This window comes from Mytilus californianus, unplaced genomic scaffold (assembly GCF_021869535.1).
Source record: "Mytilus californianus isolate M0D057914Y unplaced genomic scaffold, xbMytCali1.0.p SCAF_8, whole genome shotgun sequence".
NCBI lineage: Eukaryota > Metazoa > Mollusca > Bivalvia > Mytilida > Mytilidae > Mytilus > Mytilus californianus.
This window is the reverse complement of record NW_026262734.1, coordinates 27,063,657-27,088,592: the sequence shown is the minus strand read 5'-3', so window position 1 is coordinate 27,088,592 and position 24,936 is coordinate 27,063,657. Positions and strand designations below refer to the sequence as shown.

The 24,936-nt window shown below is 32.2% G+C and overlaps 1 protein-coding gene across 1 annotated transcript; it reads right to left on the bottom strand.

Moving 5' to 3' along the window:
* Positions 1-525: 525 nt before the first annotated feature.
* On the bottom strand, positions 526-23,915 carry LOC127711320 (uncharacterized). Its single transcript, XM_052217316.1, has 17 exons — positions 23,794-23,915; positions 20,397-20,580; positions 19,085-19,590; positions 18,411-18,522; positions 16,293-16,467; positions 15,240-15,300; positions 14,159-14,294; positions 13,172-13,360; positions 12,625-12,753; positions 12,002-12,075; positions 11,158-11,251; positions 9,738-9,799; positions 8,538-8,664; positions 7,984-8,117; positions 5,045-5,215; positions 4,310-4,432; positions 526-2,739 (listed from the first exon to the last, which is right to left on the bottom strand). The coding sequence occupies exons 2-17, from the start codon at positions 20,566-20,568 to the stop codon at positions 2,587-2,589; spliced, it is 2,418 nt and encodes an 805-aa protein (XP_052073276.1). The 5' UTR covers positions 20,569-20,580; positions 23,794-23,915; the 3' UTR covers positions 526-2,586.
* Between the last annotated feature and the right edge of the window lie 1,021 nt (positions 23,916-24,936).

The following is a 24,936-nucleotide window of genomic DNA, read 5'->3' as shown; positions in this document are numbered from 1 at the left end:
TGTAAAGAGTGAGCAACACAAACCTCACCAAAAACCATTTCCTTTCTGGTGAGAAATTAAAGAGCAGACTTGTAAGCTGGGAGTCAGAATAATATCTAAATGTACGGTGGACTATTATCTTATCTTATAAGATATTATTATATTTTCTTATAAGCTAGCACTTTGACTGGGCATGCAAGTCCAATACAAAGAATGGCATTGTTATCTAGACATTTACATGAAAACAACCTGGAAATGTATGTTATACCTGACACTGGATATTATGTTTTTAATACTTCAAATTTACTTAATAAATAATTTGGAATTATCTTTTAATCATATTTTCCAAAGCTATTTAAATTGAAATACACACTCGAGCAAAAGATTGTAAAATTCTTCTATGTTTGACAGTTTTTGAAATTCATTTATTATAATTTAAATTGTTATGGTTGATCACTTCTCATGATGCATCCCTGGAAATGACAAAAATTGCTTGTAAAGAAGATATTTTTGAAATTAAAAAGCTCTCCACACAACTCTGTTAATAGCATAAAGTAATACAAAGTTTTGTGATGTATCATTTTTAATATTTTACAACAAAACTAAAAACAATAGATATTATCACAGAATTAAGATACTGGCTGTTTTACTTAAGAAGTAGTACATATAAGAATCATGCAAAATGGAAATTTTATGATATATGGCATGAAGGCTACAAATGTCTATTTTTTGTCCATCAGTTGCAAGATGGATGCTGATTAATGGAATGAGTAATATCTTCCATTTACTGCCTTACTAGGACTAACAGTTGATAACATTTTACAATAGATTATATAGGATATTATTGGAGTTATCTCCCTCAGCATGAGTTTTATAATGCATTCTATAGAAATTATACCTCACCTGGCAAAGAGTCTGTATAAAAATAATATACATAAAATAAGAAAATGTGGTATGATTGCCAACAAGACAATTATCAAATAGAGTTCAATAACATGGATTTAAGCAATTATAGGTCACCTTACAGTCTTCAACAATGAGCAACACCCATACATGAATTTCAACATACATGTACTTTTATATCCTACATAAAAATGCATGTATAAAAGAAATCATGTGTAGGCTTTCCACCCATTAATTACCTTTTGCATGATTCTTATATGGAAAATATATTTAAAAACAATGCCCGTGTATAAAAACTAGATTGTCTAATGTAAACAACATTGCTTCACAACATAAAAGTAGGATATGTGCACATAAGAGATCATACAATAGAATCTTTCCTTAAACGATGAGCAAAAACTAATTTGATCTTTTATACAGAACAAAATGAAAATGTTGCACAAAACACCTTGAACATGTTGAACAAGGGGCATCCTGGACAGCAGTTTGTCAACTCACATTGGATGCAAATGATCCTTTAAAACCCATGATGCACTTGTAAAAATTCAAATAATTATCCCTACTACAATAACCCCTCTTTAAATAAGGCTTTCTTCTTAAGAAGTTATTCCTCTTATTTGTTACGCTAAAGTGTTCATAAGAGACAAATTTCTTCAAATCCAAACCCAGACATGAATCGACTCCTACTATACGTTAAAGATGATTAAAGACAAAAGCATTTTTTCTGCTCAAGGTGTGACCATATAAAAGGGAGTTTGTTGCAACAGTGTATAAACAAAATCACAAAGAAAGAATTATGACCTTTTAGATACTAGTACCTTTAAAAAAATAAGTGTATACTTTATATGTGTTTTATATATCTAGTACAATGTGTATCTTAATATGCCTTTACAAGAAATATTGTGCATGATTTTACACACCAAATACATATAATACACTATTTCACACACAGTTATTAATAAAAATAATCCTAATGCATTCCAGTTTAAAAGTTTATAAATTAAATATGTCATGATTTTTTAAAATAACCTGTGATGGATGCTTTTTTCATTTTAAAACAATTGACAACACATTAATGATTAAAACTTTACAATAACTAAGGATTAAATCAAATTAAAAATAAATAATGAAAATCTATATTTAAACAATAACCCTTCCAACATTTTCGAAATTATGTGATATGTATCTATCAATTCATAATTCACTTAGGATTACATGGCTGTATACAGGAGCTAATCCGGAGTTTGAGGAAAGGAGACATAAAAAGTGAAAATAGTGGCGAGCATAGCGAGGCAAAATTTTTTATGACAACTCCATGCCAAAAAATATTATTTTGCCAATCTCTACACCCCAATTTGAATCCAGCACAGACATATATATATATAGGTAACAACTTAAACTTTCTATAAAATCTTTGAACTGATAATTTCATTCTTCTACATGTCTTCTTTATGACGCCATTCATATTATTAAAGGATTTAGAGAAGTGTTTTTTTTTTCATGCCTTTTTGGTGGCCAGGGCATGTAGTGTTACCCATGCCAATTTTTCTTCCTGTATTTAAATACATATAATTTAATGTTTAAATGTTTTTTTAAGTCATGATATGATTAAAGTTCTTGGCTAATTTAGACTTTCCTGGCACACTAATACTTAAAAAAAACATGTTAATTAAAAACAAATAACAATCATAAGTTCATTTTTCATCAACTGCTGTCTTCATTTGTGTCATTGATAGGCTCTGACCTAGAACCAGCTGTTAACTGTCGTAATACAAGCTTCTTATAGACACCACCTTTAGCGATCAGTTCATCGTGTGTTCCATTCTCTGCAATACTGCCTTTGTCTATTACTATTACCTAAAAAGTATATAAATAAATATAATGTGAACTATTGTTGTATGAAACTAAAACTATTTGAATGTGTTTGCTCATGTATAACTATCAGTATATATTTAATAAAGGGAATTTAACATGTCCTGAAATAAAAAAAAAGTTCTAATATCAAATTTCTTCCTGTCAAATATGCATGAAATAAGTGTGTTTCAAAAGGGGATGATAAATAAGAGAATTGAATGTAGCTGACAGGAGTAAATGAAAAGGCCAGGACGGTTTTGATTTAGAATAATATACACATGTCAGGAATGATTTCTTCATAAGGACCCTTGTAATTTAACACATTAAAAATCTGCACTAATGCAATGCAAAGTTCATAGTTATATTGCATTTTAAAAATGTGTTTTTTGGCTGACTAAACTAAGAAGATTGCTCACTGAAGATTAAACACCCATTAATTCATCCAATCCTCTATGATTTAGAAATCAGTCACAATTGAAATTAAAAGAACTAAAATCAATATTGCAGTGACATCACAGCTGGTTCTAAATCTTGAAAATGATGTTGGATAGAAAAATAGTATAAAAATTTGTAAGGGTTCCACTGAACCCAGTGCCTTGCCTACTTTTGATGTTAGTCGCAGGCTCAACAAAAATGGGGAAAAAATTATTAAAAATTTTCCTCTAGATACTATCTTTTGATTGTAAGAAGCTTCTGTCCAAGTCTGCTGTTGTCTGTTCTATAGTCGGGTTGTTGTCTCTTTGACACATTCCCCATTTCCATTCTCAATTTTATTGGTAAAAATCCAGGATGGTTTATGAATCTAATAAATGTTTTAAAAACTTTAACTGCAGACTGTATGTAATGTTAACTGAAAGAAAAACTAAGTCCATTTATAAGTAATATATGGAAAAACAGGAAATAAAGTTTTACAAAATTTCCTTCTAGATACTAGCTTTTGATCATAAACAAGCTTCTGTCCAAGTTTGATACAAATCCAAGATAGTTTAAGAAAGTTATTAAAATTTTAAAACTTTAACCAAAGAGTGAATGTAATGTTAACTGGCAGCCAAACTAAGTCCATTTATAAGTAAAATACGGAAAAACAGGAAATAGATTTTTACAAAATTTCCTTCTGGATACTATCTTATGATCATAAACAAGCTTCTGTCCAAGTTTGGTAGAAATCCAGGATAGTTTGAGAAAGTTAATAAAATTTTAAAAACTTTAACCAAAGAGTGAATGTAATGTTAACTGGCAGAAAAACTAAGTCCATTTAAAAGTAAAATACGGATAAACAGGTTTTTATTTTACAAAATTTCCTTCTGGATACTATCTTATGATCATAAACAAGCTTCTGTCCAAGTTTGGTAGAAATCCAGGATAGTTTAAGAAAGTTATTAAAATTTCAAAAACTTGAACCATAGGGTGAATATTTGTGGACGCCGCCACCGCCGCCACAAACGACGACACGGACAACAGAATGTAGGATAGCTATGTCTCGCTTTTGTGACAAAAGTCCCAGGCTCGACAAAAATGGATCTGGTAAAAACCTTTTTTTTAAACTGTATATTGACTGCTATACTGCCTTTACCTTAGAAGCATTCCTGACTGTAGATAATCTATGTGCTATAACAATAACTGTTCTACTCTTCATAGCTCTGTCTATAGCTTCTTGTACTAAATGTTCACTTTCAGCATCTAATGCACTGGTAGCCTATGGTATAAACAGAAACATGCATGCTATAAAAAAGATTTAAAAGTGATGCAATAAAGATTGGTGTAAACATCTCAAAATTATAAGTAAGGCCCTTATGATGCAAACTAACATGCCAAAAACAACTTTTTGTTATGTGGTAAAGTAACAGTAGTACTCATCATTTTTTTTTTTTTATTATTATACTTCATGTCAAAATGCTAGATTTTGATTGGTTACTAGGAGGGAAATAATTTACTCTATCCCATGGCAAATACTCTATTACTCTTTACAAAGACGCTTGATCAAGTGTGTGCTTTATTAAATACAGATGGTTGGTATGTACAAGACGTCAGTTTATTACTTTGAATTTGAAATTTAATAGACAGTAATAACAGGACATTCAGTATAATAAATTTAATAACACATATCTAAGAGGGTGATAAAAGCAGATTGTTACCCTTAAAAAGACCTTGTCGACCTTGGCTTCCCTCAGTTGACAATGTTTTCTCGGGGTAATAAACTGCTATATCACCCTCTCAGCTATGTGTTATTTATATATTGATTTATTTGTTACAAAAAATGCTATTAATGCACCCTGTCCTCAGTTAACAACAATAACTTATTCCATACCTCGTCTAACAGAAGAAGTTTAGGATTCATAATAAGTGCTCTAGCTATGGCAATTCTTTGTTTCTGTCCCCCTGACAACCTGACACCTCTCTCTCCTACCAAGGTATCATAGCCCTTCTCAAATGTCTGTATAAACTCGTGGGCATTAGCCTGCTTAGCAGCTGCTTCTACCTAAATAATAAATCATTATTTAATACAATTCGTCAATATTAAAGCACAAATTTCTCACATCAACAAAAACAACCATTGAATGACAATTTCAACATACCGTAATTAAGAAATATTTGTTAAGTTTCTATTATGGCAAAATTGCTAAAGAATAGGTGTAAAAAAAATAAATAAAAATGTGCATTTTAAATTTTGATAGCATCGTTTGTATGCAACGTTTCCTGAAATTGCATTAATCAATCTCACATTTGTGTAGATTTTTCAACAGTCCAAATAATAAACACATACACAAATTTCTGAATTAACAGTATTGAATGGTGATTCAAATATGTTCATAATATTAAACACCAGGTGGTGAAGGTAGTCCTACTATCTTTTCTATTAAAAATTGAATAAAATGCTCCGCTGGGCGCAGCTTGATACGACCGCAGAGGTCGAACCCTGAACTGTTCGGGCAAGTATGGACACAACATTCAAGCTTGATACAGCACTGAATTTGGATTGTGATTAAATATTTGACACAGCACAGGTTTCTGACACAGAATGAATGTAGTCTAAGAACTTAAATTTTTTAATTTACCTATTCAAACCATATCATTATTATTTGCTTTTATATATAAATCAGAAATAACCAATTTAAAATGGAAAATTTTAAAGAAAAAAAAAATCCCCCCCCCCAAAATTTTTTGAACCCCCTTATGATTCATCACCCCTGAACTCAATCCCAGCCTTCCCTTTGTGGTTTGGTACCTTGCAGTACAATTTCATAGAGATCCATACACTTGAACACAAGTTATTGTCTGGAAACTAGAAAAATGCTTGTTTTTTGTCCCCTTTTTGGCCCCATATTCCTAAACATTTAGGACAATTACCCCCAATCTCAAACCCAGCTTTCCCTTTGTGATATGGAACCTTGTAGTACAATTTCATAAAGATCCATACACTTACACACAAGTTATTGTCCTGAAACTAGAAACATGCTTGTTTTTTGCCCCTTTTTGGCCCCTTATTTCTAAAATTTTGAGGCAATTACCCCCAAAATCAATCCCAGCCTTCCCTTTGTGGTATGGTACCTTGCAGTATAATTTCAGAGAGATCCATACACTTGAACACAAGTTATTGTCTGGAAACTAGAAACATGCTTATTTTTGGCCCCCTTTTGGCCCCTTATTCTTAAACGTTTTGGGCAATTACCCCCAAACTCAATTCCAGCTTTCCCTTTGTGATATGGAACCTAGTGGTACAATTTCAGAAAGATCCATAGACTTACACACAAGTTATTGTCATGAAACTAGAAAAATGCTTTTTTTTGCCCCTTTTTTGGCCCCTAATTCGTAAAATTTTGAGACAATTACCCCCAAAATCAATCCAAACATTCCCTTTGTGATATGGAACCTTGCAGTACAATTTCAGAGAGATCCATACACTTGAACACAAGTTATTGTCTGGAAACTAGAAAAATGCTTATTTTTGGCCCCTTTTTGGCCCCTTATTCCTAAACGTTTTGGGCAATTACCCCCAAACTCAATTCCAGCTTTCCCTTTGAGATATGGAACCTTGTAGTACAATTTCAGAAAGATCTATAGACTTACACACAAGTTTTTGTCATGAAACTAGAAAAATGCTTGTTTTTTGCCCCTTTTTTAGCCCCTAATTCCTAAAATTTTGAGGCAATTACCCCCAAAATCAATCCCAGCATTCCCTTTGTGATATGGAACCTTGTGGTACAATGTCAGAGAGATCCATACACTAACACACAAGTTATGTCTGGAAGTTACAAAAATGCTTATTTTTGGCCCCTTTTTGGCCCCTAATTCCTTAACTGTTGGTACCATAACCCCCAAAATCAATCCCAACCTTCCTTTTGTGGTATTGAACCTTATGGTAAAATTTCATAGAGATCCATTCACTTAAACATAAGTTAGAGTGCGAAAACCAATGTGTCTTCGGACGACGACGACGACGCCAACGTCATACCAATATACGACCACAAATTTTTTTGCGGTCGTATAAAAATGTGAAGAAATAAAAATAATCATCTACAAATGAGTTTCAAAGATAATGTTGGCAAAAAAAGAAAGGATAAACGTACCATAGCATATAATTGTATAAGTTACTGACAAAAAAAAAAGGGGTGTCGTTAGTTGCGGATTCAGGTGGACTGTACTGAGGGCTTATGCCCCCCCTTTTTTGATAGGAAATTAACTTCATTTTTTTACATCTGTTTACAGTGTACCATTGTCTGTCCATCTGTCCTTCTATCCGTCTGTCCATTGTCAAAATGTTGGACAATAACTCAAAAATGCTTTAACAAAATTTCAGAAAACTTTGGTGATTTGTTTATATTTATTGATGTAAGCTCCCTTCCATTTTTATAAATTTTAGATTATACGTTTCCTAGTTATGGGATTTTATTCATAAAAATGGGTGGAATTTCCAGTTTTTGGAAAATAACTCATTATGGATCTTGATTGATTGAAAAAGCGATGGGCGTATCAGGAGCACATGGCACAGCTCTTTATTGGACATAAAATCGTGTATGGACAAACAGACAGACAGACAGAGGTAAAACAGTATACCCCCACTTTTTTAAACCGGGGGTATAATTACAAAATTACACCCCTATTTTCCTCAACCCTAGATCTGCTGATACATTGTATATACTGATCAAACAGGTCAATAAATATTTCTATATAGAAGTGTCATAGCACTCCATTAGTGAGGTTTTCTCCTACAAATAAACAAATTATTACAAAATGTATTCCACATACCTCACTGATATCAGCATTGACACCAAAGGCAATGTTTTCTTTAATGGAGCAGGCAAATAACGTTGGTTCCTGGCTGACCATAGATATCTTCTTCCTAAACCACTGAGGATCTAATTCTTTCAAGTCATAGTCATCTAAATAAATAGCATTGCATATTTTTGTTTAAGTTTTACTAATCTTAGATGATCAGATTAATACCCTTTTCAATAAAGTAAAGAATATACAATGGATGTCATCTTATAAATTTTGTTGATACATTGTGCTTGAATGGGCATAAAATAAAATAAATGGAGAATGTATCCATTGGACAAAGATAGTTATGTTGCAAGAGACATAAAAATGAATATTGTATTTATAGAAGAAGTAAAATGGCATGGTTATTCAGGATCTTCACAGTAGATACAGACTTGTATTCCCTGTCTGTGTTTTATATTTCCTGAGCCGTCATTTTAAATAAAAATAATGAATTGTCAATATGTGAATATCTTAAAAAACTCCAATTATATTTTCACTGTATATATATGTGTAAAGTTAATTAAAATGTTTCTACATACCTAAGTATATTGTTCCTTCACTAGGATCATAAAATCTCTCAATCATGTTGACAATGGTAGATTTACCTCCCCCTGATGGTCCAACTAAAGCTACCATTTCTCCTGGTTCTACTGTGAAGCATATACTCTAGAAATAGACAGCAAAATGTTAAGGGGTGTCGATAGAAATACAGATTTTACCAAACCACCTGATTTATTACGAATTCTAATGCAATTATTTTGTATCAATGGTTCTGATTGGATGACAGTAAGCGTAAAATTCTCTATCTCCTTGTCTGCAACTAAGGAGGCCGACATTTTGAATTGCGGAATTGCAAAAAAACTCACATGTTGCACCTAGAAATCTTTTTATCAAATTCTATTACATTCTGAAGCGGCCAAGAAGCCAGAAAACGCCCGGTGTTTACGTTTGACGCCGGAAGCATACCTATGAAGTCACCTAGTTTTGGGGCCAAAGAAGATAACATCTTTTCGCAAATTTTCTTTAATGAGAATTTTACACTGAAATATTGATTGAAATTGAATTATGTACTTGTTTTGCATTAGAATAGAGATAACTGTATTGTATTTGAAGCTTTGCGGACGTCCATCGGTAGTTTTACTGTCGCAAATACCCGTTTACCTGTCTCTGCTACACGTCGCCAGGTAAACTAAATTTGCGACAGTAAAACTACCGATGGACGTCCGCAAAGCTTCAAATACAATACAGTTATCTCTTAAATGTAGCCAAATAAATAGTTAGGGAAACTTTTGAGAGAGGATAAATATTGTGATCAAATTGGGTTAAGTGGTAGATCCTGTTTCTCTATTGATTTAAAGTAGATTGCCAAGTACAATATTCTGAAAAGATATGGTGAGAAAATACAAACAACAAATTTAATCAAAGTGTGGTGAATCAAAAATTATCGAAATTGGTCAGAACCAGTTTAAATGCATATAGAATAATAGAAAGTAGTGTAAAATTTAATCTTAAAACTTTTTGAATTCCTATGTCATGAGGAAGTTGCATTCAAATATAAATCAGAATCTAAAGTTGAAATGTGTGAACTTTTATAATCCGAATATTTGATCATGGCTGAGTAGACAACTCAGTACTTTACTCTGTAAATTACAACAATGTCCACATGATTTATCTGAATTTGAGAGAACATAAAACAGGGATGACTCGTGTACTTCTGCGGAATATTAATAGATGCTTACCTTTAGAACCTCTGATTCTGGTCTAGAAGGATATGTAAAACAAACATTCTTGAACTGAACTCCTAAAAAACATATACATATAGATATTTAAGTAACTCATTTTAAAAGCTACTAGATTATAGAAAGAATATTTATCTATTATTCCAACCAAGTGCCCTTGATGGGCAGTATGACATGTATGGCATGTATACACACATAACAATACATTGTGATTTGTACCAGAAAAACATTTTTTTTTACATTGAAATGACTTAATAAGACTATTTAAACACTTAAGAAAATAACTTGGGTTTTAGACTGGCTATATGCTCACTTAAAATCTTTACTAAAAGCTCTTTATTTTCAATTACCGGATCGAGTTTGTTTAATTGATATTATGTTAAGGAAATAGTAGAAATTGATCCACATCTTACCCCTAAAAATTGTCAAATCATAATGACTGTATAATATGGACAACTACACATGATGGCAAACACTCCTAACAAGTATGAGAATTTTCTGACTAAAAGGAGTTGAGGTCACAAGGTGTCATTGTGGCATGATAATATACCCCACAACCTGAATGTGCCAAGGGACATAAATTTAAATCAAAACTGTGGAGGCAGATCTCAGATTATTTTTAAATAAAATCTTCTGATTTACACTGGTTTGTCTCTTGATCTCAATTTTGATATTTGTAACAAATTAATCAAATTTGAAAAGCATTGGTCATACATTTCTCAAGTTATTGAACAGATTGATGTAAAGTACTATTTTCCAATCAGTTAGCGACCTTAACTCCTAAATGGCAGAGTAAAAATTTCTAGTACCTCAATTTTGTCATCACCAACAACATATTAAAATTTGAAAAGCATTGGTTAAACGGGCCATAAGTTATAGCAAGGAAACAACCGGAGCAACCAGCCCTACAACCAGTTGTACAAACACAAATAAAAAACGGGATTTCTATCAGAAGACCTTCTAAATAATGTGATAAAAGCTCTTGATCAAATTTAAGGCCTTGTTACAAGTTACATTGATAAACACATGAATGGTTTCTGCTGTAATTCCACTTTCCATGGAAAAATCTGGTAGTTATTTGCCTGAGAAAGAATTGATATGTTACACTGTACTAAAAAATTGAGAATGGAAATGGGGAATATGTCAAAGAGACAGCAACCCGACCAAAGAGCAGACAACAGCCGAAGGCCACCAATGGGTCTTCAACGCAGCGAGAAAATCCCACACCCGGAGGTGATCCTCAGCTGGTTCAGTGAAATTTGACGTCACACTAAACTCCAAAACATATAAAGGAACTAAAATTAAAAAAACATACAAGACTAACAAAGGCCAGAAGGCTCCTGACTTGGGACAGGCGCAAAAATGCGGTAAGTAGGGACTTGTTTATTAATTAGAAAGTCAGAATATAAAAATCACTTACTTCCAGTCAGTTGTGCAGGTACCAATCCATTTACATTTTGAATACCAGGTGTCCTTTCTAACAAACCAAATATTCTTGTTGATGCTCCTAAGGCCTGCAAGACAAAAGTCTATGAACCAACTGTAGTACTTTATGGTATACATTTTGCTAACTTTTTTTAAACATAAACCTTTTATCTTTTCACCAATTCTCTTGTGGTTTTTATTAGATGGTCTCTTTTATGTACAGAGAATACAATAATTTTAAGCAAGGATCAAGTGATTTAAAAATATCAACCCAGATCAGTAATTTGATTGGATAATCTAATTTTAGAACGAAAGTAGATTTCCTAAAATTACAAAAAAAGATTGATTATGTGGCAACAAAGATTGATTATGTGGCAACAATCTCTGTAAATAACACACTCAACAGTGACTAGAAGGGTTGGAACACATAGTTTTGACATATAATTGTGTTCACTATTACATGAATTTGGTTTTTGAATGCTGAAATTATCAAATGGATTGGGTTTTTGATTGTTTTTTTAGTTATCATGCAGACACAGTTATTCTGGAGATCTGTATCAGATTTGGGGACTTTTATAGCTCGCTAAACTTTTGTTGGTTTTGCTCATTGTTGAAGGATTAATGGTGACATGTAGTTTGTTGTCTTACTGGATATTATAACACAACTCCTCATTTTAATATCATATATGAATGGAGTGTGTTGTAATTATTTGAATACTCCACACACTATTTTATAAACTAAATGGTCTGTATTCCTTAAAATCTTTTCCATAGCTTTAAGTATGTCTCTCTATTATCCTGAAATGTTTATGAAAATCTTTCCATGCGACAATACTTACTGACATGAAATCTCCATACAACGAGGACATCAGAGCAAAGGCCATGGCTACTTGCAAAGTGTACAACAGAAATGCTGAAAAATCAAAGAGCATCTAGTCAATGGTTGAAAGATAATGCCACTGGTATTTAAAGAGAATGTCAGACTTATATTAACTTAATCTACATTCCATGAATGTATGAATACATAAAGCTTGAACCTGGTGATCAATCTTTGAAAAATTTTGTAAAAAAAATTGAAAACAACATAAATTTCATGTGTTCGATGCGCTTTTCTGGGGTTACCTTCATCAGGAATGCTAGTAAATGATATGACCTTTTCAGACTAATTTACTTATTAGTACACCAGGAGTCAGATATTCATGTTTATGTGTTTAAAAATGTGTAAAAAATACCCTTTCCATATAATTGACAGGTCAGTACAGCAGAAGTCAGTTGTGTATGTAATTTTATGTAAGAATTACTTTTTTCATCTATCTTACACATAAGTAAACTAAGAATTAATGTATGTAATTTTGAGTAGAGAAACACCTTTTCACCTAGCTTACATGTAAACACACCCGGAGTTGGTGTAAGAAATACCTATTCAACTTATAAGTTATTAAAAGTAAGTGTAAGTACTTACATGTTAGCACACCAGGAGTCAGTCCTGTATGTTTACCATGTGCTTCATCGTAGACCAGTTTACCACCATACCACAAACATAAAGCTATAGCACCCTGTGCCAATAAACCAATCAGACCTTGGAAACCACCTGTAAAATAACATTATATATTCTGATAAAGTAATATGTTCATCAGATTGGGTCAACACGAAGGTATTTTTTAATAGTAAAAAAAATATTAAGGGAAAATTCACAATGAGATGCATGTAAACCACCAAGATCAATTCAAAACCATGAATATTTATGATTAAGATTCATTTAAAACAAGATCGGTAAATAAACAAAAACAATCATAAGACATTTCCCCCCCCCCCCCCCCCCCCAAAACAGAAGACTATTTTGACCTTCAGTTTTAGACATCAACTGATCAAATACAGACATTGATTAAATCCTCATTCCCTCCTATACAAAAAAATCTTACATTTTCAAAGATCTCTTTATCTTCAGTATGAACTCATGCAAAACAAAACTATCCCTGAGTTAATTTTAGATAACATATCAATCCTACCTGAAGCTAATGCAAGTTTCTTGCCAATATCGTAACTTTCATCAATTTCTTTTCCATAGTTGTTTACAGTTTTTGGTTCTCCAGAAAATGACCTTACTGTCCTGACACTTGACAACGTCTCCTCGGCAACAGTTCCTGCATCTCCTAACTTATCCTGAAATTTCTTCTGCATTTTCTGCACAAATTTTCCTAAAAGAAACATATATATATGTATATATTTATAACACCATTGTTCAATAAATATTTCAATCCTTTTCATAATTAATATGACCAGCTTACATCTAAATCATTAGTCTTTTATTTATTTCTATCAAATTTTGATTTTTCTGTATAAGTCAGACAGTATACCTGTACAAGTAAATTTTATATACTGATACACTTGACTTATTTTAGAGGTAGAATTATCTCCCCTAATCATCCAATATCGGTCCTTTTTATTTTGGGTCGTTGCTTCGACATAATACAGTCTACAACATAATTTTTTTCAGATCGACATGCTGTGTATATGTCTCAACTTTTTGAAGATGAATTTACCGATTCATAATTGTTTTATGTACGGTAAAGATCATATTGTGCGACAGGAAAAAGCACGCTACTTTTCCAGAGGAAAATCTTATAAAAGCAAAAATATGTCCACGATGAATATTGGCCACCAACTCTACATCTTAAACTACTAAAAAATCTTGTACAAGTTGTACTATTCAATGTAAGTAGCAGGATTTTCTGTGGATTCATTTAATTTGTAGTATACTTATTTCTATGGATTCATTTTATTTGTGGGATACTTATTTCTATTGATTTCTAGGTTAAGGGATAACCACAAAATAAAAATTTCCAAAGGCTTGTTTGCAGATTATGTTTATTAGCCATGAAATCAAATATCTGACAAAATACCAATTTTTGTTGATCCACAAAAATAAAATACAGTACAGTAATGATAGATAAATACATTTTCTATACACAACAATTATAAAATATAGATCTTACCATATCTCACAGCTGAAATAGAAACAAAAGGAACAACAGCTAACAATACACCTGTCAAGGCAGCATTCAGGTAAAACATAAAACCTAAGGACCCAACCAACTGGAATATATATCTCACCAACATAGATATGTTAACCTGAAAGAAAGTAAAATGGAAATCTATGACTTCACTTTGTATATGAATGATAAAGCATAAAGGGTGTATTCAAATATATGATCTGGCTATGAGCTTATATACATATTTTATGCACTAATTTTGGAACTCGTTAAGATAACCGTATTATATGCCCTTTCTGTCCTTGTCAGATCACCTATTATGCTCATCTGTCTTATTGTTGGTTATACCATGAAACATTTCTTTTAGCAACATATATCATATTATCTATAAAATTACAGGTAATGTTTATTTTAAGATTATTGTGATTGTCTTTTGAAGTATGTTTTCGCAACAGTGGTTCTATTATGATCTCCTGTACAAATTGATGCATTTATGTTTGATATTCAGTGAAATATTCCACGATTATTCTGGGCCTTGGTGGCTGGGTTGTCTAAGTAGTTCATCTACAGCAATCACTAACCTGTCAATGCTGAGGTTGTGAGTTCAAACCCGCATTTAGCAGGTGCTTTTGACTACGATTTTAATTGACTAGGATTGCCAGTTTTCCTGCAAAGGTCGATGGTTCTGTCCAGGCATTCTGGCGTTCTCTACGAATAAAAACTGGCCGCAACAATATAGTGCTGTAAGTAGCATCTAATAACAATAATCCAGAAAATTTTTGATGAGATATATTTATGTTTCCCTTTTTTGTACTTGACTTGAAACATTTTCAATCACACTGTAAAATTCCATGGAACAACATGTCAGCTTACTCACAAATATATCAGACACATTAAGCAGACCAGTCTTCACTCTTCATTCAACATGATGCATGCTTAGCAAAAAAGCATTAAATACTAGATTTAAAATCTGGTGACCACTACCTAAGAATAGTATGCTATCAAAAGATCAACATGGTGCTTAATGAATCAGTTTGAAAGTTTGAAAGAAACTGGCATTATACAAAAACAAAGCATTACTTACAGTTGCAGCATTCTGTAAAACTTGAGTGTCAGAGGCCAATCTATTACACAATTCTCCTGTTCTACAATTAAATTATAATAAATCATACTAAGGCTTTCATTATTTCCATTTAATTAAGATGAAATTTATAAAACCATTTGTGCTTAAGACAATACAGCATCAAATATGAATAAATATTATATTGATCTCTCCACTATTCTCGATACTTATCGATAGCCATTGACATGTCTCTGTATAAGCCATTTGTCACTTGTTTGAGACAGTATGTTGCTCGCTAGATATCTTTTGGCTATTTTTGCCATTGGATGTCTGCTTGCTGACCTAACTCCTGCAATTCCTTTTATTCATAGGTATAACACAGTGTTTAAACCTTTGTTCTTCATTGTCAATAATTTAGTACATTTTTAACATTGATTAAACAATTTTTGTTTAATTTACCATATACATTTTTGTATATGTAGGACTCTGAACCGTGATGGTCCTCCGAACTGCGATGGTCAGGCTGAGGTGCAATGGTTTGACGCTGAAGTGCTTTTTTGGTCACGGTGAAGTGCGATGGTGGCATTGTGACGCTATCTTGTTGATAGCTATACGCCGAAGTATGATGGTAGTAACGCTGAAGTGCTATGGTCAAAACTAACTACATTTTCAATGCTTTTTATGTCGATGTAGATGTCAATTTGTATGTTAGAAGCAGTTTTCCATGATTCAAAGTTGATAAGGGCTTATAAACTTTAAATAAAGCAAGGAACGGGGGGGGGGGGGGCATTGGTGGATAGGGAAAAGTTAACCTTCTATAGTGATTTTTGAAAAAAAGGTTCCTTTTTACGTACAATGGAGTGTGACATTTGTAGATTTATATTTTAACTTTTTAAAAAAATCTACATGTACTTCTCATAATAATCTGTAGATTTTAAACTAGCCATCATGAGTAAGATAGACCATCGCACTTCGGCAGAGACCATCGCACTTCAGCCTGACCATCGCACTTCAGCGTCCCCATCGCACCTCTGAGTCCTACATATATAAGCTATTTATATGATTTTTACTAACCTATTCTCATCAAAGAAAGCAACTTCTTGCTCTATGATCTGGGCAAACAATTTCTTTCTCAACCTGGCCACAAAACTTTGTCCAGCCAATGTAAACAACCATGATCTAAAGAAGGCTAAGATTGATCCAATCACATATATAATCACAAGAATAATCACAAGTCTTGTAAGCTCCGCTGCAAAAAAGAAGGTAATATAAAAACACACATTAAATATCTTTAAAAGAACGGTAAAAGTGACGCTACCCAAATTTGATCTTGATCTGAGTTTTGTGGTAATAAGCATTGTGTATAAGTTTTATAACATTTGGTTGAGACAAACTAATGTTAGAGAAAAGAAAAGAAAAATTCAGCAATTTTTATGTTTATAAAGGGGCATAACTCAAGAATGGTAAAAGTGACGCCACCGAATTTCGTACTTAAATGTATTATGTAGTAATAAGCATTGTGTATAAGTTTCATAACATTTGGTTGAGGCAAACTAAAGTTAGAGAACGGAAACAAAAAATTTGTACTTGATCTTAGTTTTGTGGTAATGAGTATTGTGTATAGGTTTTATAATGTTTGGTTGGGGCAAACTTAAGTTACAGAATGGAAACTAAAAATTTTGCAATTTTTCGATTTATAAAGGGGCATAACTCAATAATGGTTAAAGTGACACTAACCAAATTCAACTTGATCTGTGTTTTATCAATGGAAGGCAAAATTAAACATTGCATTGTATAAAGCATTGATTGTAGTTGATTCAACTATAATCATGGACAAAGGAAGATAACTCCAATTTTAAAAATTACTTGAATAATGACATTGATATTTTTAGAAAAAAAATGAAAAATTTAGCAATTTTTCCATTTGTAAAGGGGAATAATTCTAGAACAGTAAATGTGACTCCACCAAAATTCAAACTTGATCTGTGTATTGTGGTAATAAGCATTGTGTATAAGTTTCATAACATTTAAATGAGGCAAACTTAAGTTAGAGAACAGAAATGAAAAATTTTGCAATTTTTCCATTTATATAAAGGAGCATAACTCTAGAACGGTTAAAGTGACGCCACCAAAATTCAAACTTGATCTGTGTTTTGAGGTCATAAGCATTGTGTATAAGTTTGATAACATTTGGTTGAGGCAAACTTTAGTTAGAGAACAGAAACCAATTTTGGGACGTACGGACGGACAAGGGTAAAACTTAATGTCCCCCCCCCCCCCCCCCCCCGCTTTGGCAGGGGCATAAAAAAAAGAAAAACAAGAATATGTGATAAGGATACATTGCCCATTTACACTATCACATTTCCATGTTCAGTTAACCATGGAAGTTTGCTCATATATATCATGTATATTATAATTTGATCACTTCGCAATAATCATATGTACTAAGTTTCAATTTGATGTGACCACAAGCTACACTTAACCAAAAAATAAACTACATTAAACCAAAATTTCAACATGACATGAGACAGACAGAGGAATGGACAGGTGTACAGATCAGTAAAAAAATCCAGTTACTGAGGCAGGCAGGGTATTACCACAGATAAATTTTCAAGAGTGATGGTTATAAAATAATCATTTCAACTGTTGAAAACAGTAATCAAGTTTTAACCTTTTGCGATACTTTACATTGCATATGTGTGTTTGTGTACCTTAATTTAATGACAAAAATTCAAAACTGAATTACATGTATAGTCACTCAATATTATACTAATTTTGAATTATTTTCATACTTCTCTTATGAGATTTCAAAATTGAAAGAGAAAATAAAGAGTGGTAATGAAATCCAATTGTGGGGTTAGAAATTCAATGGTGGAGGACCACCATCCTTAAATACTGTAAATTCAGAAATTGATGTGTGCATTTATTTTTGTAAATCACTAAATACTGGTAAAAATGTGAGACCTAATTAAGTGATTTTTTATTATTGCAAACCTGATACTGTCACATTTTTTGCATTAATAAAACATCGCCATAATTTCTAAATTTACAATAGACTGTTGTGGTCACAACTGTAACTGTAAAAATTATTTTTTCTTTACTAATGCAAAAGTTTTTATTTTTCAAGAGAAGAATTGGGCACATATCTTTTATATGGCATTATAGTAAAACCCTATGACCTTTTGTACTTACCCATATCTGTCTGTGCAGCATCTACAACCTTACCAAAGAACAATGGTGCTGCCATCTGGCTGCCGCTTGATCCTACTAAAGCTATAGATCCCCCAGCTATAATTCCCCATTCCTGTAGAAAAAACTTTGACATTTAATTCTATAACACAGCCTTACTTTTTACACATAGATTTAGCATATTAAAATCTGATAAAATTAAACATAAGCAATTCAGGGAGTTGGTATATTGTACATGTACATTTTAGGTAAATGTTTACTGTCTTTTTTCAATAATGATACACTAATGACTTTATATATAATTATTATATTATACTATTATAGTAAAAATAACTTAAATTGCAATACAGAGACTACTTTACACAAATCTGAGAGCACATGTTGATATGTTTGACCTGCTTTACTGATTATGATTGAATCAATGATCCATGTAAATTAGGTCAAGGACAATGGACTACATTGTATGTTATATTTTTTGTGACTTCTATTATGTCTATTGAAAAGATTTCTATGAATAAGCTCTGAAAAATCATTCACATGATGTAACATGAGATTTTGATAATTTTTTAGATTGAATAGTTTCCCTTAGTACAGTTAATGAAGTTAAGTTTGGAAATTATTTTTACTCTTAAAAATTACTATTCAGTGATTTTAGATATTCCATTACAATGACTTACAGGTTTAGCTAACAGGAAGAGTCTTTTAAGGCTAACTTTCTTCAGAATGGCTTTCCCTTCATCATCAATCTCAACACCCTGATCATTAAATCTGCGGGTAATCCGAATCACCTTCAGTGATCTCATTGCTCCAAAGCTAAGTACAGATGCAATGAATTCTATCAAACTAAAACACACAGCTGATATGACCAGAGCATTGTACTCTGCATGCATTTTAGTATAAGAGGAGTCATTTATAAATTTGTATAGTACAAATCCACCTTTAGTCACAGTGAATCCAAAAACTACAAGACTGAAGATGATCAGTATCACATGTAAAACTTTTATTTTCTGAGTTAAGGCAAAATCATATGGATTATCTATCTGTCTGAATGAGGAAGTCTCCAGAAATGCCAGCAGTGTTACGTAAAATATTATTTTACCAGCTGCCACCAATACTAAGTCAAAAACTGATTCTGTTAGATGGAAATCTGTTATGTTGTCAACAAAATACTTTGTTTTGCCTCCTGGAAAATGAAATTTCTCTATGATAATCATGATAATCAATTATTTTACAGTTCTGCCATTCAATCCTTTTGTTGTGGTGGTTTATGTTATCTGCATTTGTTTAACAAACCAAATCATTATTTTAGACATACATTTTGTATACATTTGTAGTATGGAGACTAAAATGTTAGAAATATAAACTAGTTAAACCCTGCCCCATTTAGTGCCTTCAACCATGTCGGACTACATGGACTATGTGTTTTTGTTGTTGTTTGTCTTTGTTAGCATGTGACTTCATCTGTTTTATTGGGGATTTGGATGATCATATGTTGGTTGATTAGATAATTTGTCTGTTATGCAATATTTTCTATTATTTCTGTTATCCTTTTTACTCATAACACTTGCTTATGTCATTTTTTGTTGGTTAATCACTGATGTTTGCCCACATATCATTCACTCTAAATATTTATCAAACATATGGTACATTTCCAATATACACAACAGCCCTTGTGGATTTTGCTTTTTCCACCTGCCCTCAGTGGACAGCCCACCTGTGACCACTCTAGCTATATTCTCTTTTTTTTCTTGTAAAAATATTGATTATAAATGCTTATCTGCTTTTTTCAATTGATTGTACTTGCAAGTCTTTTGATTCAAAATGGGTGGGCAGAGTGGACAAGCTAGAAATTTTGCCCACCTGGTGCCCACTCAGCCTGTTGGCGTGTGGACAAAGCAAAATCCACCTGAGCTGTAGTGTAAGTAGATGAAGGAAAATTACTAACTGATAATTTATATATAAGTGGCATACTAAACCATAAATGTTTACCTGTTACCCATAATGCAATAGAAACAATGGTATCAACAGTAACTATTAGGATTACAATATTGCTGTATCGCATAGTTGGTAGTTCATACAATCTCTTATATTCTGTATCATCCACATTGATCGGCATGGCCTCCTCTCCTGGGACAACTCCATTGGATTTATTTGAAGACATGATGCTTTTCTTCTAAAATTAAATATGATATTTGCATAAATGATAAATTTTAGGGATGTCAACTCGGTGAAGATTTACTAATCGAGTACTCGTTGGATTTACCGAACAATACTCGAGTACTCGCTCAGAAAAACATCTACAAAATGGAAAAACAAAGATAAAAGAAGCAAATACTTACCACAATATTGTAATAATAATATAAATGTTATTAAATTCAAACAAGTATGTTCAACCCGAAATTGTGTTGAGCTTAAGGTGGCTAGGGCGTCTTAATTAAAATTGATAGAATTTTTTAATAACTTGTCAAAATGAAGTATTTATCATGCTTTTTTCAAAAATATAATAAAAAGTATGAGTCACCGGTCTTTTTTTCATGCTACAGGTAGTGCAAAATTGTCAGATTTTGTATAGATAATGCATGGAAAATCAAATTTTGTGTGATAAAAAGAAAACTACCTGATAGAATTTTAAGATATAATGTGAGAAGATAGCTCTTATAACATGCTTTCAGATAAGAAAAAGAATAAATGGGGTCATCGAACTTGTTTTCTTGCTACAGATTAAAATAGGTAAATTCACAACACTTTCTATTATAAAAATGACTTTATCAGAGTTATCTCCCCTTATTTGGCAAAGTTGAAAATAAGTTAATCAAACACACATAAGGTGTTTTTGAGAAATTACAGCAATAATTATGATAAAACATACAATTTTCTATAATTATATCAAAAGTCTTACACATAAATTGCATACTACTCTCAAAATTTGCACATTTAATCAAAGATCTAGACCAACGTTATCTGCTACTTCAGAATCCAAGATGGAGGAAGACACCCGAGCCACCTTAAGAATCCGACCATGCGAGGGCTGTATAGCCAGTAAAGGTCATTAAAAACTCCCATCATCATCACCTTAAGAAACTTTGTAGATTTATTAAATCTATTTCTGTGAAAGTCTATCCTCCTGGTTAAAAACAACTACTAGTATATGTTTTTTTTATCTTTTGTCCAAATATATAATATAATATTATATAACAGTCATTTGTATTTCACATGTGCTATATTATTAACATTTGTATCAATGTAATATATTATCTTCATTGTAACTATGTATTTGGTTTGTGAGAATAAAGATGCATTCATTCAAAATTATACCCAATTTACGGATTGTGGGGAGTTGTCTTATGGATGTAAAACCCTAAACATTATTACCTAGGACTAGATGATAGTCCCAGGAATTGTATACCATAACTAATAGCTCATTTACTACATGTACTAATTATGTAAACTGACAATAATCTAAACAATTAATTAATAAATATATATAGAAAATTGATTACTCAAACAACAGTATTTGGGAATGGTAAAGAAACACATTTAATGATCAACAAAGGGATTTTGATTAGAATTTAACCATTTTCTGAGGGTTGAAACAGGGTGCAACGAATTTGTTCTGATTTAGATATATTATCTTGTCAACTTTTTCGGGGACGAGTCGATTAATCAACTTTGTTACGTAACTAACAGTTCTGCTGATAAAAATGTTTGCTCTGGCGGTACAGAGGTGGTAGAATGACTAAGACAAGATTAGCTAAAAGTGTAGACCTTGGAACGGTGCTCTTGTGCATAGCCTACCTCTGTTCGAGGGAATTTTAAATGACAATTAAACGCAAACATTCGAAACGTATTTTAATTTTGATTAATTTTGATTAATATTTAATTTCCCGGGAGACGCTCTCAAAAAAATATTTTTTTCTTTAAAAAGGCAACAACATTCTGGCAGAAAACCGATTAGTTGAGTCTTATTTTGGTATTCGATACTCGGTACTACCGAGCGATACTCGAGTACTTGAGTACTCGTTGACATCCCTAATAAATTTAGATTCTAGCAACATGGATACATGTAGCTTTTAACTGAGGGTAACAATGTAATTATCCTCTTTCTTTCCAAGAGGGCCTGTTATTATTGTTCTGGGCACCATTCATGCAATTTTGACATTGACATAAAATGTCATTTTTCACAAAAGTCTTTTAGCAATCTAGCATCCTGATTTTTTTTAGAAGCTAGCAAGATTACGGCAAATAATCTTCAGCATCCTAGACTTTTGTTGATCCACCAAAGGAGAAGTGTTCACAAACTTAAAGCAATAATTTCACTTAAAAGTTGGAAAATTATGAACAAAATACTACAAAAGTTACTTAAGAATATTGCAAAAGCTAGGAATTAAAAAAAACAAAAAAACAGACAAGAAGATAATAAAGATTAGCAAAGATCAAAGCTGTTTCTTTGCTTTTTTTTTCAAATGTATGTAGTGATTTTGTGTCATGAATTTTATGTACCATACATATCCTTTCTTTTCAATCAAATCAAAAAAGCTGCTGTGGACTCTAAATCCTAAACATGTATACAAGATTACCAATAGCAATGATCAGTTCATATCTTAATGAATTGATCTGAGAACATCACAATTTTTTAACGATCTTTTTTTGTAATTACGACCAATCAAATATTGATATACATTGTGATTTACTAATTAAATGTAGGAGCTATATTAAATACCAGAAAGCCTAAAAAAGGATAAAAACATCACAAAAATTTTAGTCAGACATCAAGACCACCACTTCACTCCACTTGAAATTGGTTAACCTAACTGATTTTTGGTGATCATGACTGACAGAGCAACCAGTTTTAGAGAAACACAGGGGGTCTCTTCCAATATATAAAGGTGTAAACAGACGTGCTGCTGGTATGGGTCAACTTACTGAAAAATCAAATCAATGTAGATATAAAATATGTGTCTCTTATCATTGAGAAAATATGTCTTTGTTTATTTTTTTTATTTATATTTTGTAAATGTCAGCTGGTATTCATGTATTAGAATTTACAACAATAAAATTATTTGATTTGGTTTGATTTGAATATATTAATGGGTTGCATATTTCACGAAGGCAATGGGTAGTATTTTTACGATTTTCTTATGAAATATACTATACTATCCTATATGGGTAGGGGATAACCCCAGCTGGAATTAAGTCTGCACCCAAATTTGTATGTTGAGAGATAGATCTTAATATATGAAATAGCAAACATCGAATCCCCTAACAAAATCTAACAATTAAATATCATGAAATGATGAAACGTCAACAAGTACATTGTATAACGACCTAAAAAATGACCCGAGACAAAAAACAATATCATTTTCAATGATTTTGTCCTCGTACTTACTTATTCAAAAGTATTAGTCGTTACTTTGACTGCACTTTTTTGAATAAACAAAATAGATTCACATACTCAGTGTTAAATAAATATTCTGTGTAATAAGCGATCCGGTGTTAGGTAATGATAAAAAATAGACTCAATATCAATAATCTAATCACCATTCCAACTGCCGAGAGAAGTTAACTTTCCGGAAATTCAAGCAACTTGCATACTAAAGGCCGGTTTCAAAGTATTTAGTATACACACAAGTAATTTTCCAAAATTTCCATAAAAGAAAGTAACTTTGTAATCAAATTTAATTTTGAATAGGCATATATATAAAAAAAAATAACAATTAACATGAGTTTAACTAAAGCTGTTACAACAGGCGACTAAAACACTACATATGCGGCACAGAAACTTTATTTTGTTTTAGCAATTCATTAAAGCATTAAACTATCTACAGTGACACACAAGATTATTCATATGTTTTAACTGGGACTATTATACTAGTATAATAGTCCCAGGTTTTAATACTGATATTTCCTCACATGTCATTAACCAAAACTGGGACTAATACAATATATATTAGTCCCAGCAGGGGCGGATTCAGCCATTTTTAAAAGGGGGTTCCAACCGAGGATAAAGGGTGGTTCCAACATGGTTAGCAAAGATACAAGTTGAATTGTCACGAAATAGAAGTTCCTTCATAATATAAGTTCCAAGTGGAAGACATTTTCTGTAATATAATTACCACTGGAACAAATATTACAGTATTTGTTTCCTTACGGAATAAAGGGTATACAATATTTGTTCCACCAGGACCAGATATTATGACATTGTTAAAAACAAAGTATCCATGGAACTTCTGTTAAGCGGAACACTTATACGTTGACAGTGTAGCTAGTCGTTAAATTTTGTGCATTGTATAGGAGAAAGTGTATCTCATCCTCTACCTCACATGAGCCACACTACCCACAAAGTCTAAGGGGTACCCTGGTTTCTATCAGTTTCTATTTGCAAACTTGATGTGCTGAAATTCTTAGTTTTGTCAGACTCCAATAAGGAATCATCTGATAATACTGCTTGACAGCAGGTAAATCTTGCTTTTTTTGTGCATTTTCCCCCACATCTTTCAGATTTTCTCAATATGAACATCATAAAGACAAT